The sequence below is a fragment of the Natrix helvetica genome (assembly GCF_964273705.1).
Source record: "Natrix helvetica genome assembly, chromosome: 3".
Classification (NCBI taxonomy): domain Eukaryota; kingdom Metazoa; phylum Chordata; class Lepidosauria; order Squamata; family Natricidae; genus Natrix; species Natrix helvetica.
In genome coordinates this window covers 155,864,030-155,881,771 of record NC_138549.1, presented here as the reverse complement: position 1 = coordinate 155,881,771, position 17,742 = coordinate 155,864,030, and the positions used below count along the sequence as shown (strand labels likewise).

The following is a 17,742-nucleotide window of genomic DNA, read 5'->3' as shown; positions in this document are numbered from 1 at the left end:
TCACCAATTAAAGTATTTATTAGTGTGTGAGATTAAGAGATTGCTAATCTCTTACCACAGCAAAGGGGATAAACCCCCATCCTCATCAAGCATAGAATTTTTCCCCACAAATGCCTACCGATTTATGAGAACTGGCTAGCCTGCAATTTCAAGGTGAAATTATTAAAATTTCCCACGAAAGACTAAAACATGGTTCCATGAGGAGCTTTTGCTGCTGCCATTGAGAAAAAAAAAAAAAAGGAAGCAGAGAAAAATCAGACAAGTGTTTCTTTACAAAAGAATTTTATTGTTGCAGCTAAATGAGAACTGAAAATTTGTATGGGAAGTTGAAAAACTGTACAGTTTTACTGAAACGGTAAGGTCATTGCGGCGCCTTACGCAAGAGACGATATACCTGAAAACGTATTATACCAAAACATTTAGCTTGTTTTTATTTTATTTTATCTCTTTTCTTAAAAAAGTTTTCTATGGCAATTGGTAAAAAAAGAAAGACCTGATGAGTAAATATTTTGCTTAAGGCATATAGCAGAGCAGCTCACTAACTTTCTAACAAGTTTAAACATGGATATTTCTTTTCCTTCCCCCTCCCAAACCCCGCCCAAGAATAGGTTAACCAATACATCCACTTTGAAATGCTACTGTATATACACACCCCAAACTACTACATTACATGTACAAGGACATCAAAACAAAATGCTTACAGTTCAGCATGACAAGCCGTATCCACACCTCGCTGAGCTTTATCGGGGCTTTCTACTGTATTTTCTTACAGTACTTCTATTCCACCCTTCTTATGCTGGTCTAGGACCATAAAAAAAAAAGATTTGATTGGATACAGCATTTCTTTTGATCAAAATGACCAAGGCAAATAGTGATGCTGGCGGACTGAAGAGAAACATGGTAATCAGAAGAGCTTTCTTGGCTGTCTTGGGACAACAGCAAAAAAAGAAATTTAGTTCTCCCTGACAGATTAAATATAAGTACAATCAAGTTGCTGTGGAGATACATTCTGAAGTTGACCATGTCGTTGTGGAAGAGATAATACAATTCTTTCATCAAAGAGGTTTGGTTTTTTTTAAAAAAAAAAACTAAAATCCCTTTATTTATTTTTAATGAAAAGAACAGATTTTCAATTCTAGTTTCATTCTGGTGATCTTTGTAAATAACTGTTTCCTTCGGACTCTCAGAGGACAATTTAATGTATCTTGGCATAGGGGCGTCTCTGGGGAATAAAAATGGTTAAGATGGTACCTGCGTCTGTATGGTTGAACCTACCTCCCCCCTTTTTTTACATGTGTCACACACATCAAAAGGGGGCGGGCCTTCCATTGATTGGTTGTGGCTGCCATCTTGACATTTTTGCCCCTCCTTGCTGAATGCCCCTATCTTGGCACTTCATGTTTCAGAAATTTGCCATAGAAAGCTAGGGTGCATGTGTGTGTGTGTGTGTGTGTGTGTGAGAGAGAGAGGTGTGAATATGGCTTTGTACACACTCTGGAATGTTTGTACTATAGTTACTGGATTGAAATGAGTGCTATACAACTGGTTTAGATGGTGTACATAGAAAAACTGCCAAATAATAGGCAAGATACAGGCAACCAGGCTTCTTTTTAAAGAGAACACACACACTTACCAATCTTTGAGCTGAATGAAAACACTTCAGCGACACCCTTGGAATCACAGCCATTTAAATAATCAGATCATGCAAGTATAATTGGGCACATCAGAAAGCAGAAATATAAAAATTATGTTCACCTTTTAAGCACAAGGATTTCAATCAGGACACTTTTAGGAGACTTTATACATGCATTTGAATAAAAATGTGATACAAATGCGTCTGAATAATATTCTACTGGATGACAGAACGTGGAAGGGACAAAGCAATCACATACTGAGTAGCAAAATACATAGATGAGCCATTATATATTATGCCATTTTCTATAATCATGTCAATATTTTCACACTTCCAATATTATTACTAAGTATTGACTGCTTAACAAAATTCCTCTTTCTCATAGGTAAGGCTGTAAGTTTCCCAGGACTACCTATGAATGTATTATTGTTGTTTTGAAAAAAAAAAAAACCACCTTGATACTAGCCTCATTTCGAAATTGTTCTTTCAACTCCACCTTTTCTTCCTTCCCATTCTCCAAGACCTTTCTTTAACATCTCATTTGTTTAAAGAAGAAAAAGCTAACTTTGGTCAGAATTGAGGAGTAAAATAAATATGGAGTGAGAACCCTGATATGTCACAGATTTTTAAAAAGAGATGATACTTAAGTGCTATAATAGGTAGAATATAGAACTTCCAAATAACTTGCACTGTAGATTGGGTGTCATTGTGTTAATGGAACAGCTGCAATTTCAGTATGCTTTCTCCTCTGTAACCAGGTTCCCTTTTGTTATTTATATTGCTTATAAAGAGGGGAAGGGGGGTAGATTATCAACATCAGCATACTTCCCCAGTCGTAATATTTATGAACAACAAAACACATGATTGGTCAATTTTTACTCTTTTCTTAGCAGCTACAGTCAGCCAAGCTAAGCTGTACCTAAAATAATAAAAATAAAATACAAACAAGTTCTCTCTTCAACTTCATGTGGAACAAAAGGATTTGTTCTGAGTTAGGGTGCAAACTTCCTCTTCAGCAGAGGCAGAAGGCTCACGGATAAAGCAACAAATCTTACACACCTGAATTAACAGCCAGAACCATGGAGTTCATTCAAGGAGCACGTTAAGATTGCAGACTTAAAACTGGCTCCCAAACAGCATGATCTTTTCAGCCAAATAAAAGCTAATCTTGGAATCTTTGTTCTAAAAACAAACACTGAAAATCATCAACACAGTGGTTTGTAACAGGAAAAGATCGAGAGAAGAGCTGGCCCAGCACTGAGGTTTTGCTGAGAAACATTGCACTGGATCTTTACCATGAGGAGGGTTACATGTGTGTTAAGAGAGTGATGATGATGGTTTTAAAATGGCTCCTCTTCTATTCTGGATACGCCATAAGGACATTCTTCACATGGTAAGTCTAGAATGAGATCGCATTTTACATTCCATAGGATGGCAAAGCTTACACGCTGGTCCTTTTCTAAAGCAAAGGTCTTGATATCAATGCTGGTGGACATTCTGCTTAACATTTCCCTTCCCCTTTTCCATAAGGATAGGAAACTATATACAAAGGTAAAATATATTTTTTTAGGAAGGTCAATCATGCAATACAATGGGCATGTACACAGAAATAAAGAGTGCAAGAGATGATTGACAACATAGCAATGAGCACTGATGGTGAGTGGGGAGAGGAATCACTCATTTTGTCCCAAAAGGAGGGAGAATATGGTAGCATTGACCTGTTGGGATGCCCTGAGAAAAAGCGGTGCCCGTTTATAGCATGTTACTGAAGCAAGAACCTTACTTGAGAAAAATAAAACACATCCCATATTATTTGCACTGCCAAAAAACCCAGGGTGCAATCCAATGGAGCATGTCCAATCTCCAGTCATTCACTGGAGCTCCTGAGCAACATCCAAATCTATTAAGAGGCTGTGCATAAGTGGTTCTTTAGACTGAGCCATCAGTCCTTAAAAAGGCAAAGAGTGAAAAGCTTCCTCTCTCTCTCAAAAAACAAAACCTGTACATTCTTCAGGGGTGTGTATCTGTGTATACAGTGGTTGTTGAAAGGAATAAGATCGTGTATTGGGTTACAAATGCTAGGGGAACATAAGCAATTTTCACTTGTGCCTAGTTCCTTTTATCTGAAAAATCCACCAAAAGAACAACAGAAGTACCCCCCTGGCTTTAAAACATTAAAAAAAAACAGCAATGTGTTGTAAACTCTTATTATTCCATTAAAAAAATAAGGAAAAAATGAAAAAACACAAGACTTATTTGGCATATTCTCTGCTTACTCCTGAATATCTTAAGGCCCTGAGATTAGAATATTATGTTCTTGGGACCTAGGGCTAAATCCTAAACCCTAGTGCATCCACTTTCTCTTTAAACCCTAACCAAAGTTCCAACTTCTCTAACATGCCATACATTTCCACTTGGATAAGGCTTAGTTGCCCTTTTAGCTTTCTTGTACAGAAACAAATGAAACACCACGAATGTTACTGGTATTCTGATACCACCAGCGTGATGTCCATCAATGAAAATATACTCTGTAACAGAGGTATGCACCCGCTGTCAGGACAGTGAACATGCAGATGTTGACCAGGAATGGTTTCCAAGTTGTCATCATGCTCTCTTCATCCTCTTCTTCTGGCTTCAACATTTCATCATTGCACGGTGAAGCATCAACAGTTCTCTTCCTAAGCGTACTGTCTGGGCTGGTGCTGCAGGACAACAGACATGTTGGGATTAGAAGAATTCTTTGGTGTGTGGCGTGATTAGTGAGGCTTAATTTGAAAAGTAAATGGACTTTCCTTAGCATGATTCCAATACTGTGGTTCTGTCATTTAGGTCATTAAATGACTTCTGAATAAAAATAGCTAAATTAAAGCAGGAAAAATTAGGAAAAGGATCCTGTAGATATAAAAAGCAATAGTGACATCTAGTGTTAAAATACATTTCATTTCTCCTTTATGTTTCTGATAACCATCATCTCACTCAATTTCTGGATAAAGTTTTCATGAATGGAGCTGGAAAACTTGTAATCACCTCTAAATTTCCTTTAAAATGGCAAGGTGTCTCTCTGAAATTTTGCAACTGTTTTAAAGGATCTGAAGTAGAACCACATAGGATCATTAGTTCCATAATTATTTTTTTTATATCCCATTTTCTCCAAGAGTAATAAACTTACATAAAATTTACAGTTTCATCCGGACAATATTTAAGTCCAATTAAAAATGTTTCATTCCAATGAAATTTTAATAAATGTTAAATAAAACACACTCCTTCATTTTCAGCCATTGCAAAAAGGAAATAACTTAAAATATTTTGAAAGTGTAGGACAAATCATTCTTCCTTCAAACTCACATGCTAATGTTATTATCATGGAATTTTTTTAGCAGCATTACTTCAAAATCTAAGAGACTGGTTTGGACAAAACTCAACAGCACTTTATTGTGTGGCTGTTGATAAAAATAGGATCGGCAACATGATCCCCAATGTCCGATGAAAGATATGGCACAAGAAGAAGTGTTACTTCAGAAGGCAAGTAAGAAAAATATTAGCTTCTTTCAGAGCTACTCTTTTGACTTATAAAAATCATAGTAGCTCAATTGTAGCAGGATGGCGTTTAACTCAGAAATGACAATATTATATTATCCATACTTCAATTTAAAGCATTTAAATTTCAAGCATTTAAAGGTTTCTTTTTCCAGAGAATAATGCAACTTGCCTCAAAAGTGACTCAACTTTCAAATGACTACTTTTATTTTTGATGCTGACATATGTCATTATATGAAAGAGAATTATATTTTCAGTGTACTTTACTGAACACATTGGGGAAAAAAGAGCAGGGGTCACAAACTGGTGGGAACATACTATAAGCAGAGACAATTTGCTGAGACTCTACAAGAAATGCTTGTAGTAGCCCTTGGCAACATTACCTCTCCACGCCCTGCTGCTCAGAGGAACAAGCTCTGCCATCCAGAACACTGGTTTCCAAAGCGCTGGCAGCATACTTGATTTCTTCCTCAGCCCTTGGATGCTTTGAAGAAACTTCCATATCACTATGCACCCTTCCATTATTCATTTCAGAGGTTCTTTTGGGTGGCCTTGGAGGTGGAGGAGTATGTTCTGGTGGTGGATCCAAGTCTTCATTAGAGAGTTCTTTCCATTGCTCCTTCAATAAGAAGGATGAATTGATTAACGTATCCAAAATGATCATTAATTCCCCCAATCCCTGGAAATGTATATGTATATGTGCATATACAGTATATATACTATATATATATATAAATATATGTATGTATGTATGTATGTATGTATGTATGTATGTATGTATGTATGTATGTATGTATATATATATATATATATATATATATATATATATATATATATATATATATATATATATATATATATATATATATATATATATATATATATATATATATATATATATATATATATATGTGTGTGTGTGTGTGTTTGTGTTACAACCCCTGGTATGACCTAATATGGGAGGGAGCTCACTCCTCCCTCTTTCTGTCCTTTCGGCTCATCACAGAAAACCATCCAGGCAGAAACCCATATTTTTATTTTTAATGTTGCCTTTTTATATTTGTGTTGTATTTGTGCTGATAAAATAAAGGGAGACTAGTATAGATCCATTTCGAGCTATTTAGCTCTCATCAGCTAGCCATACCCTGGGTATGGCTAGCTGATGAGAGCTAAATAGCTCGAAATGGATCTATACTAGTCTCCCTTTATTTTATCAGCACAAATACAACACACACACACACACACATACATACATACATACATACATACATACATACATACATATATATATATATATATATATATATATGGTACTGTATTTTTCTGAGTATAAGATGTACCAAGAGTTTGAAGAGGCAAATAAAAAAAAAAGTTTTTGCACTCTGCAGGCCTCACGAAAACCGGCCCGTTTTTTGTAAAACAAAACAAAACTATGCATAGTCTTTAGGAGGCTTGTAGAGTGCTCCTGGGGGCTGGGGGGGGGCAAAAATGAGCAAAAAATGGTCAACACTCTGCTTCCCTTTTCTGTCCTTCAAAACAACACAAATGTAACAAAGGCAACATTAAATATATGGTTTTCTGCCTGGATGCTCTCCTGGAGTGAGCCGAAGGACAGAAAAGGGAAGCAGAGTGTTCCCTACCATATTTGGGCATACCAGGGGTTGTGACACAATACATACCTATTTCCCTGGCTTAGCTGATAAAGGAGGAGAGCCTGTGGCTTAGTGTGGCTAATACATCTGCCTAATATGTAATACAGCCCAGGTTCAAATCCCAGTAAGGGTATGGCTAGCTGTTGAGAGCTAAATAGCTTGAAATAGATCTATACTAGTCTCCCTTTATTTATTTATCAACACAAACACAACATATATGTGTGCGTGTGTGCGCGTGCGTGTGTGTGTTTTGTGTGTGTGTGTATGTATATATGTATATATAGGCTAATTTTTTGTTATTGTTACTATTGCTTTATGTTGTTTTGGAGGGTCCATGATTCTGCTTTGTGTTTTATAGTTTTGATTGTAAGCCTTCCAGAGTTGTTGGGAGTCAGACAACCTACAAATTGCATTGAAACAAAACCAACAAATGAAGAATTGTGGCATGTTTTGCCCTATCTTTGTAACAATGGTTTCCTGCATTTGTAAACTGTGAACAAAGAATTGCCTTTCTAATCAGAATCTCATATGGCATTTCATATAATCCTAAACAAGTTCTTCATTGCAGCAGCTGCTCATTCTTGACCAAGCACTTTCTTGTTCTACTACAATAATATACCACTATTTGTCATTAATGTCCTGCCACTTTGTACAGAAGATAAATCGACTGATTCCCATGAAAATAAACTGACATTAAATCTGATAAATGTTCATGGTGAAAAAGTGGGCATCAAGAAGAATATCTCAACCTTCAGGGAGAACCCATTCTAACATTTTTTGTTAAAACGAAGGACTATGACAGTGATGGCGAACCTATGACACGCGTGCCACAAGTGGCACGCTGAGCCATTTGTCAGGGCACGCGAGGTGCTGCCCTGTCAGCTGGCCAGCGCACATGTGCACGCTGGCCAGCTGAGTTCACCTTTTTAAAAGCTATTTTTCGCCTTCCCCAGGCTCCAGAGGCTTTATAGGAGCCTGGGGAAGGCGAAAAGAGCCCCCCCGGAGGCTTCAGGGACCCTCTGGAGGCTTCCCTGAAGCCTTCGGAACGCTTAAAACCACCCTCCAAGCAAACCAGAAGTCACTTCCGGGTTGCTCGGAGGGTGGTTTTAAGCGTTCTGAAGGCTTCAGGGACTGTCCGGAGGCTTCCCTGACGCCTTCGGAGCGCTTAAAACGACCCTCCGAGCAAACCGGAAGTGACTTCCGGGTTGCTCGGAGGGTCGTTTTAAGCCCTCCGAAGGCTTCAGGGACCATCCGGAGGCTTCTTGCCATTCTACTTCTTGCCAATAACTTCTTGCCATTCTACAACTGTTAAATCATATCTCTAATGGAAAAGTATTTCTCATATGCTAATTATGAATATCATAATCATTACTAACTTTTACTGATCATGAATCTGAGGAAAACTACTAGTAATTCCCACAAATATATGTCATAATAAACACTGTTTATCTATCTATTATCTATCTATCTATCTATCTATCTATCTATCTATCTATCTATCTATCTATCTATCTATCTATCATCTATCTATCTATCATCTATCTATCTATCTATCTATCTATCTATCTATCTATCTATCATCTATCTATCTATCATCTATCATCTATCTATCTATCTATCTATCTATCTATCTATCTATCTATCTATCTATCTATCTATCTATCTATCTATATTCCTTCCATCCACCTTCCTTCCTTCCTTCCTTCCTTCCTTCCTTCCTTCCTTCCTTCCTTCCTTCCTTCCTTCCTTCCTTCCTTCCTTCCTTCCTTCCTTCCTTCTGGCTTCAACATTTCATCATTGCACAGTGAAGCCATGGTCACCTCATGGCTGCTGTTGTTTTGCAATATTTTCCGGGAGGGCTTATTTTGGGGGGAGAGTTTATTTTAACGCATGTGCTCAAAAGCCTGATTTGGCTTATTATCCGGGAAGGTCTTATTTTCGGGGAAGCAGAGTACCTATCTCCCTACCATCGATCGACATTCCATCCATCCATCCATCCATCCATCCATCCATCCATCCATCCATCCATCATCTGCCTACCTTTCTTCTTCTTCTTCTCTTCCTATCATCTATCACCTTTGAAAATACTTTGAAAAGACTCTGTATTATTTGCTATCTTTGTTTATTAGTTATGTTGACTAGCATGCAAAAAAAAGAGATCATGGACCATTCCTTCTTAATATATATCACAGCACTGGAATTCTTCTACATACTACAACCTAAGACGGACTATAAAGAAGGACTGAAATTGAAGACAATATGTACTACACTCACTTGTACTGAAGAATCGCCCATAATAAATTTGGCTCCCTCTGTCACAGCCAAGTATGAGAAGCGAAGTTGGTCTGCTGTTTGTATAAGCCCCATTCGGTATTTCCTCATTTCTAAAAGAACCTGTTTAATGTCAACAGAAGAAGGATCTTTCCTTTTGTCCATCTGCACAAAGAGAAATGACACTCAGTAAACCATCTTCCCGTGTTCCTCAGAATTCACAGGGGCTTTTAAAATGAAACAAAACATATGACGTTAAAAAAAAATCATCTATCAAAAAAAAAAAGTTCACGAAAGCAGGAATAATAAGAAATCAGCAGTTATGCACCAAACCAGAAAAATAATTTCTGAGAACAATCACGTGCAACTCAACAAGAATTTGATCCCATAAAAGCAGTACAGTACTGCAAATTTTCATTGGCAGAGCAGTTGTAAAACACTGATATTAAGAGTACTCAAATCTCCTAAAGTGACAAGATATTCAATAAAAACACAAAGACAGCACGTCATCTTATAGCTGAATTTCTGTGAACTTCACCCCATGATAATATAATATTAAGGGGGCTCAAAGAATCTTATTTCTTACCACAACATATTAAAAATGACTCTCGCTTGCAGTTATCATGCTTAGTTCCAATGCCCAACAATAGATAAGGAATTACAATGCCCTCAGGCTCCTTAGAAATAGTCAGTTTTATTTGCTGTCTTTTATATCAGCCCGGAAGATGAGTTCTATGTTTGTAAATCACATTTCAGAATTTATTACTTCACAATAAAATGTTCTTAAAATTAAAATCCATTACTTTTAGACTAAAATATTTTATAGCAATAAATATTATGTCTATAAAGCCTAACCTTGAGTCACTATGTGAGATGGCAGTTTCTAAGTAAGTAGGAAGGTAGGTAGGTAGATGATAGAGATAGATAGATAGATAGATAGATAGATAGATAGATAGATAGATAGATAGATAGATAGATGATAGATAGATAGACAGACAGACAGACAGACAGACAGACGTTTTCAAACTGCTAGGTTGGCAGAAGCTGGGACAAGTAATAGGAGCTCACCCTGTTATGCGACACTAGGAATTCCAACAGCCGAACTGCCAATCTTTCGATCGACAAACTCAGTGTCTTAGCCACTGAGTCACCATGTCCCAATTAGATAGATAGATTTAAATTGCCAAAATTGGTAATAGGTAGGTAGGAGGTAGATGAGAGAGAGAGAGAGATGGATGGATGGACGGATGGATGGATAAATAGATAGATAGAATGAGATACAACAATGAAAAGGTGATAATACGTTATCATGGTTTTTTTGGTATCAGAAAATAGGTGATCCTCCCCAAGATTTAAAGGAAGTTTGACAATACCAATCTTGGTAAAGCCATACAAGGGACAAATTTGCAGAATTATAGAAATTCACCTCAGCCTCAGCCCAAGACCTGCAGTGAAACATTATATACTGATGGCACTTGACCCGTTAGATTGGCACTCATGTATCAGAATTATGTTTGCCAATGTGGGAGGGATTGTCAAAAAAGATTGCCTTTCTTATCTCATGCTTGAGATAAAATTTCTGGCAGATAAGTATCACCGCTAAATAAAGAATGGAAAACTCCCCAGTGTTAGCCCTCTTCCAAGTCCTCCTACGCTGCCTCACTGGTGTGTATGTGTGTGTCTGTCTGTCTGTCTGTCTCTCTCTCTCTCTGTGTAGGGGAATGTTCCAGGAAGAGATGAGTGAAGAACACTGAAAATATTTGCCAAGAATATATATTCCCTGCAGGGTCACCCAGCTAAAGCAAGCAGATCGCGATTAAGGAATATACTGGAGGCAGATCAACATTTTCGTGACGATGCCAAAAGCATCAATTCGTACTGCGTGGGAGAAGGTAATGGTAAACCACTCCTGTATTTTTACCAAGAAAATCCACATGGATGTCATGGATGTTCATTATTTATTTATTTACTTATTCAACTGGTATGCCGGCCATCTAGCTGGGGGGCGATGCTAAGCATCTTACAATCATTAAAACCAATTTTAAAAAAACAACAAAACATCAAATAATAACATTAGCGACACTGCAGTTACGATTAGAGCAGCGAAATAATGCTGTTTCACCACTTTTACCCCCTTAAGATAGGCTTTAATAGTAGCTCTAAGTCATGTCTGGTTGGATTCATCCCTCATTTTCCTCCAGGGGGCACTCTAAGATAAAGGTTCCACTTGCACATATGTGCTAGTCGTTCACGACTCTAGGGTGAGGTGCTCATTTCCGTTTCAAAGCCGAAGATCCAGCACTCTCAAAGACCTCTCCATGGTCATGTGGACAGCATGACTAAACACCGAAGGCGCACAGAATGCTGTTACCTTCCCACCAAAGGTGGTTCCTATTTTTCTATTTGCATTTTTACATGCTTTCGAACTGCTAGGTTGGCAGAAGCTGGGACAAGTAACGGGAGCTCACTTCATTACGCAGCACTAGGGATTCGAACTGCCGATCTTTCTGATCGACAAGCTCAGTGTATTAGCCACTGAGCCACCGGGTCCCATGGGAGCACTCTAGGCATCTCTTAGCCATTTTTGGAACCCACAGCTCCTCCCGTGAAACATGGAGAGTATCTGGAGCGATGGGTTAAAAGAGGCACAATCCTATCCAAAGCCTTGGCTGCCCTTTGGTTCCAGGACATAACCAGAGCCTCAGCAGATGTGCAATAAATCCCCCGGATATTCCTAAATTCCTTCTGGAATTGTTTCAGGTTCATTAGTCTGACTTTTTAGTCTATTTAAAAAATATATTTTCCATTATCTTTTTTATAGATATTTTGAATTTATGTTATTTAGTTACTTGATAATGTAAAAAAAGTAAAAGTAGTTACCAAACATAAGACGGGGGGGGGGGGGAGGACATTAAGGGAATACAGTGCAGGAAATTTACAACTTAATATACCACCTCTGCCCAGGGGTGAAATCCTACCAGTTCTCCTGAAGGAGAACCGGTAGCGGACATTGAGCCTGGGTTGCCGAACCTGCAGGGACCACTGGCTGGCCACGGCTCCAAACTGGTCTCCCCATTTGCCACTCACTCTGCCCCACCCAGTCTCTGCTTTCCACCGTCCCAGCCTGCTTCCACATTTTCCTTCCCTGCGGCCCGTAGCCTGCCATCTTGCCTGACTTCCACGCGGCCTTCCTGGCATCCCCATGGCCAGCTTACGAAAGCAGGCAAGCGGAAGGCTGCATGGAGGGCGGACTGGGTGGCTGAGGTGGATCTTCGGGGCTGGGAGGCGTTGGGTCTGGCTTGGTGAGGGGGGTGAGGCTGGTCAGGTACTGATCATCGGAATTTTTTTTAATTTTTAAAAGCATTTTTACTAGTTAAAAATGCTTTAAAAAATGTTGGCCATGCCCACCCAGTCACATGACCCCCCACCAAACCACTCCCACAGAACCGGTGGTAAAAAAAAATTAGATTTCACTGACTCTGCCCCTCCCCAAAGCACTGAAAGCATAATCCTTATTACTTCTGCTAATACTGTTGCAGCCGTGCCGTTTAGTCACATGCTACAATAAACCACAAAATGGTTATTTGTAATCCCGGCCAACCAAGATGTATTAAGTAAATGATGCTTAAGACAAAAATGGCTTCATGCAACTTGTGAACCTAGCCAAGTTCATCCCTTTAGCCACAAGAATTAGAAATTTACTAAGGGAAGGGCAAAAAGAAAATAATGCTAAACTTTCAAGGATACAAAGATCCAAAGTCCCTGCTTTGAGACATGTAATCATATCAGCATGGAGTACATTGTGATCAGAAATGCATCTAAGGAATGTATTAGGCAAAATGCAATTGCTGCAATCTTAATTACACTTATCCTAAATGCTATTGAATGAACACCATTGAACACAAGGGCTCTTACATTAAAATAAACATGCTTAGCATTGTAATTCTTTGCGAGGGTTGTTGCTGAGATGTTTTTTCAAAAGTTGAAGGATGTACTTCCAAATAAGTCCTACGGACTTAGGGTAGCATGGATTTCCCACTAGTCTTTTAGATAGGCTGGTACTTAAATGTAGGAGGGCATTGGAGAGTCCTGGAGAGCTGTTCGTGAATTATTTGAAAGCAGCTTTAAATTTAAGGCGACAAAAGTAAAAAAAAGATAATGTCAAGCATTGCCTGAATCAAGAGAAACACTGTTATTGGAACAAGAGAGGAGCAAGGTTGGGAAAGAAAGGGTGGTAAGAATTGACAAACAGAAGTCAATATTTCTGTTTATTTAATACTAGCTGGAAACCCATGCTCCGCTACGAAACTATGTGATCGGGCTTGATAAATCAATACAGCTTGAAAATTAATGAGTAGTTACAAATGGCCTCTCCTCTCTCCTTCTCTCCCTCAGGCTTGCCCCACAGAGGCCTCTCCTATGTTATCCCCTTCTCTCCCTCAGCCTAACGCCTTAGCATCAGAGCTTTTTTCAGGTGGGGAAGGGGAGTAGAATGTCTAAACTCCCGGTCCGCAGGCCAAATGAGTCACAAGCCTACGCCCAAGTGGCAGTTGGAACATAATTCTTTTCAGGTGGGGAGGAGGAGTAGAACATCTAACTCCTTAGCATCAGAGCGTGTTAATAATAATATAAGAAATAATGATGATCTGATGGTCATTTCAAAAAATCCTTTCTTAGCGAGCATCTAGAAGCCAAAAGGAACATACATGCTGAATTTCAAGTTTGTAGGCTTTACCATTCTGGAGATTTCATGATGCTGTGTCTAACTTATGGGGCTCCATATCAATTCCTACTGCATTCAGCAGCCTTTACTGCAGAAGCATAATGGTGATCAAAACAAAAGCAGAATTGCAAAAGTCCCTGGAAAGGTATTTTGCCCTGAGTCCAGTTGAACCAACCGGATAACCAACCCAAATTCCTGCTGTGACTACCAGCCATTCTTACCAAGAGAAGACAAGTATCAACCAGACAAAAAGTTCCTGATCTTCCAATTCCAGCACTGCAATGCACTACAATGGGGCCGTGCTCAGGATTCAGGCTCCCCGATTCTCTCACTTTGAACAAGAAGTTGAGGAACGAAGCTGGAGATTCCGGGACTCCAAAGTCAGGCCACGTTGTGTAATGAAAATGCAGAATTTCCCGCGTTTCGTGTGTCTGTAAAGGGTGAAGTAAATTAATAAATTAAAGAGGAAAAATGGACTTCTCTTGCAATTTGGAAGTGGGAAGCATCCTGTTAAGTTTTGGAAAACCCCTAACAAATGCAAAGTTGCAGGAAGTTAACAGCAGGATGGTGCTCATGCCATTCCCAGCACACATCATAGAATAATAATCCTGGAAATGAGCAATATTCAAAATTAAAATGAAATGCTATCCAAAATCAAAACGTAAGACTTTTAATATCAACTATGGAAACTCTTAAAACATTGACGCTAAACATCAGCCATTTTAATAAAGAGAATCAATGCTGCAAAACACAGCACACCTATTACTTTTTTTATCATACTCACTATGAGGTTCTTCAGTTCTAATCGTCGGACTGTATAATAGGATTTTACATCTTCTGATATTAAGGTCAATGTAAAGTTTGTATCTTCAAAAAACATTGCTTTCTCTTCTTTTTGTGGCCAATATTGTGCACATTTTATCTGGAGGGTAGAAAGCAGAACAAGACTTATATGTAAATTATTTAACAAAGAGAAATATAGAATGAATACAGCTAAACATAAACACGCTCACCGAATCATCATCGATATATATATATATATATATATATATATATATATATATATATATATATATATATATATATATATATATATATATATATATATATATATATATATATATATATATATATATGACAGTCAAAGAACACCATTGTAAGATTATACTTTCAATCTGTAAAGCTCTGCACAGATGGGCACATTTATATGCATGTTCATTTAGACATACATAGAAACAAATGAGATGTAACTGCTTAAACTCAAGAAAAATTCCAATAATTTTTCCTTAAAAGGTAAAGGTTCCCCTTGCACATATTTGCTACTCGTTCCCGACTCTAGGGGGCGGTGCTCATATCCGTTTCAAAGCCAAAGAGCCAGCACTGTCTGAAGACGTCTCCGTGGTCATGTGGCCGGCACGACTAAACACTGAAGGCGCACGGAAACGCTGTTACCTTCCCACCAAAGGTGGTTCTATTTTTCTACTTGCATTTTTACATGCTTTTACAAACTGCTAGGTTGGCAGAAGCTGAGACAAGTAACGGGAGCTCTCTCCATTATGCAGCGCTAGGGATTCGAACCGCTGAACTGCCAACCTTTCTGATCGACAAGCTCAGCGTCTTAGCCACTGGGCCACCACGTCCCAATTTTTCTTTAAGACCCTGCAACTACTTAGCGTGCCACTGCTATCTCAATAATTTGGCTCGACAATAGATTCTGAAGTTTCTGGATCTACTTTGGGATTGCAGAATATGTCAATAAGAAACATGACAAGCCAATAAAATTATCCAAGTGATTTAAAACGCTCCTTGGAGAATAGTTGGATGTTCACTGGATGACCCCAGGCACGAAGTTTTAATAGCAATTCAAATGAAAAAGGTGCAATAGAGACAGCCAGGATACCTGGTTTCAAAATGACTTCGTATGAAGTCATTCTGGTGGCATATGGGATAGTTTAAAGACTACAATAGTTTATTGTAAATGCAGTCTGAGCTGTTCGTTACCTAAGCTTTTGACTAATCATACTAATTTTCAAAGAAATTATCTTCCAGGAAATCCAAGAAATGCATCATTAGGATATGTACATGCTAGAATGATCTATCTAATCCTGGAAAATAGGGAGTCTTATTAAAAATTTCTGGAATTAGGTTGCACTAAGTAACATGCATTTTTGTCACAAAAAATACGCCCTTGCTAAATGTTATTCTGCAGAAGACAAAATAATTTCTCTGGCCACGATTATAACTCAGCAGGAGTTAAGAAGGAAATGTTCACTGCTCATGGATTTTTAGTGTTCTATTTTCAGAGCAAGAACCTTATTCTTTCTTCCTTTGTTTCTACCATCTAACAAAGACATTAATTATTATACTCATTAAATACCAATAAAAAATAATTAAACGTGGGATGATTATACTGAAGGTCTTTTATGGAACAGAATCAAATGGGATTCACAAAAGAAATGCTTTCAAGAAGTTGATTCATTATTAGAGGGAACAACATTTTTCTTCCTTTCAACCTGAACAGCACGATTCAGCTGGATATAGTAGGAAATTATAACCGCCTGTGAACTTATTTTTCCTTACAACGTATGAGAGAATTCGCTGCATGTATGATTTTTGTACCTCATGGTGACAAATAATGATTCCTATCCATTGAGTGTCCCACACAACCATTTGTTTAGTGGCATTAGCAGCCTGCTCCAAAGAGTTCTCTATAATTTCATACTTTGTTCCAAGTTACCAGTAGTGGTGAAAAGTACATAAAGATAGTTGGGGCAAAGTTGAAGTCAGAGCACTTTTCTTTTCGATATGTTTCACTACTTTTATTAGTATAGAAAGGACCAGTTTATCCAAGGGACCGTCTTTTGCCGGCCACATCCACCCCACTCACTAAAGCAGGGAGGCAAGGAATGCTGCAGGTTCTGTTCCCTAAGGAGATACATCTGGCAGGACTCAGAAGAAGGGCCTTCTCCATGGTGGCTCCCTTCTTTTGGAACAAGATGAGTTGTGGTGGCGCAGTGGTTAGAATGCATTGCTGCAGGCTACTTCTGCTGCCTGCCGGCTGCCTGCAATTTGGCAGTTCAAATTTCACCAGGCTCAAGATTGACTCAGCCTTCCATCCTTCCGAGGTGGGTAAAACGAGGACCCAAATTGTTGGAGGCAATAGGCTGACTCTGTAAACCGCAGAGGGCTGTAAAGTGATAAGTGCTATTGGTATCCCTGCAGAAATTAGACAGTCTTTCATAAGGCCCTGATGTTTTGCCCATCAAATGTCTTATTTAATTATGTGTTGTCACTGTGGGTGGGTGGGTGGTTCTTTTTTTTAAATATACTGTGTTTTTATTGTTTGTAAATGAACAAGTTCCTGCGATTTCTTTGGGCAAGATTTCAGAAGTGGTTTACTATTACCTTCTTCCTAGGGCTGAGAGAGATTGATTGTCCAAGATCACGCAGCTGGCTTCCTGTCGAAAGCACTTGAACTCATGATCTCTCATGTCTAGCTCTATACTTTAACCACTTCATCAAACTGGCTCTTTAAAGAATTCCTACACTTCAGAAGGAATCTGATTCATCGTGTACTTTAAAGAGATCCGGAGATGCAACATTCCAAGAACACCATCGAGGTCATTCTTTTGAAATGGCAAACCAACCATTGTTTGAAAGAGAAAGACTGGCAGTCCTAGATGTTTTCAGGATGAAGCCCAGCACCATACATGATGATTTTAGGAACACATATACTAATTGACTTGCATGAGAACTAAGTGGCTCACTCATGAATTTAATCTTGTCCCCCAAGCTTTTAGTATAAATTGTGACATGTTCTGCACAATTTTTAACGTGTTTATAATATGTGTTTGCCACTTTTTTTAAAAGAAAGGTAGAAGTGTTTTGAAGTTTGGGTAAGGGATTTGTATGACTTCATGAAATGT

At 38.5% G+C, this 17,742-nt stretch overlaps 1 protein-coding gene across 1 annotated transcript in view; it reads right to left on the bottom strand.

Moving 5' to 3' along the window:
• Positions 1-265: 265 nt before the first annotated feature.
• Positions 266-17,742, bottom strand: part of PTPN1 (protein tyrosine phosphatase non-receptor type 1) — a 118,973-nt gene continuing 101,496 nt past the window's right edge. Inside the window, exons 5-9 of the mRNA XM_081947043.1 lie at positions 14,601-14,738; positions 14,038-14,247; positions 9,097-9,258; positions 5,554-5,789; positions 266-4,335 (exon numbers count right to left, since the gene is read on the bottom strand). Coding sequence (XP_081803169.1) covers positions 4,146-4,335; positions 5,554-5,789; positions 9,097-9,258; positions 14,038-14,247; positions 14,601-14,738 — 936 coding nt within the window. The 3' untranslated portion in view covers positions 266-4,145. The remainder of the gene's footprint in view (positions 4,336-5,553; positions 5,790-9,096; positions 9,259-14,037; positions 14,248-14,600; positions 14,739-17,742) is intronic.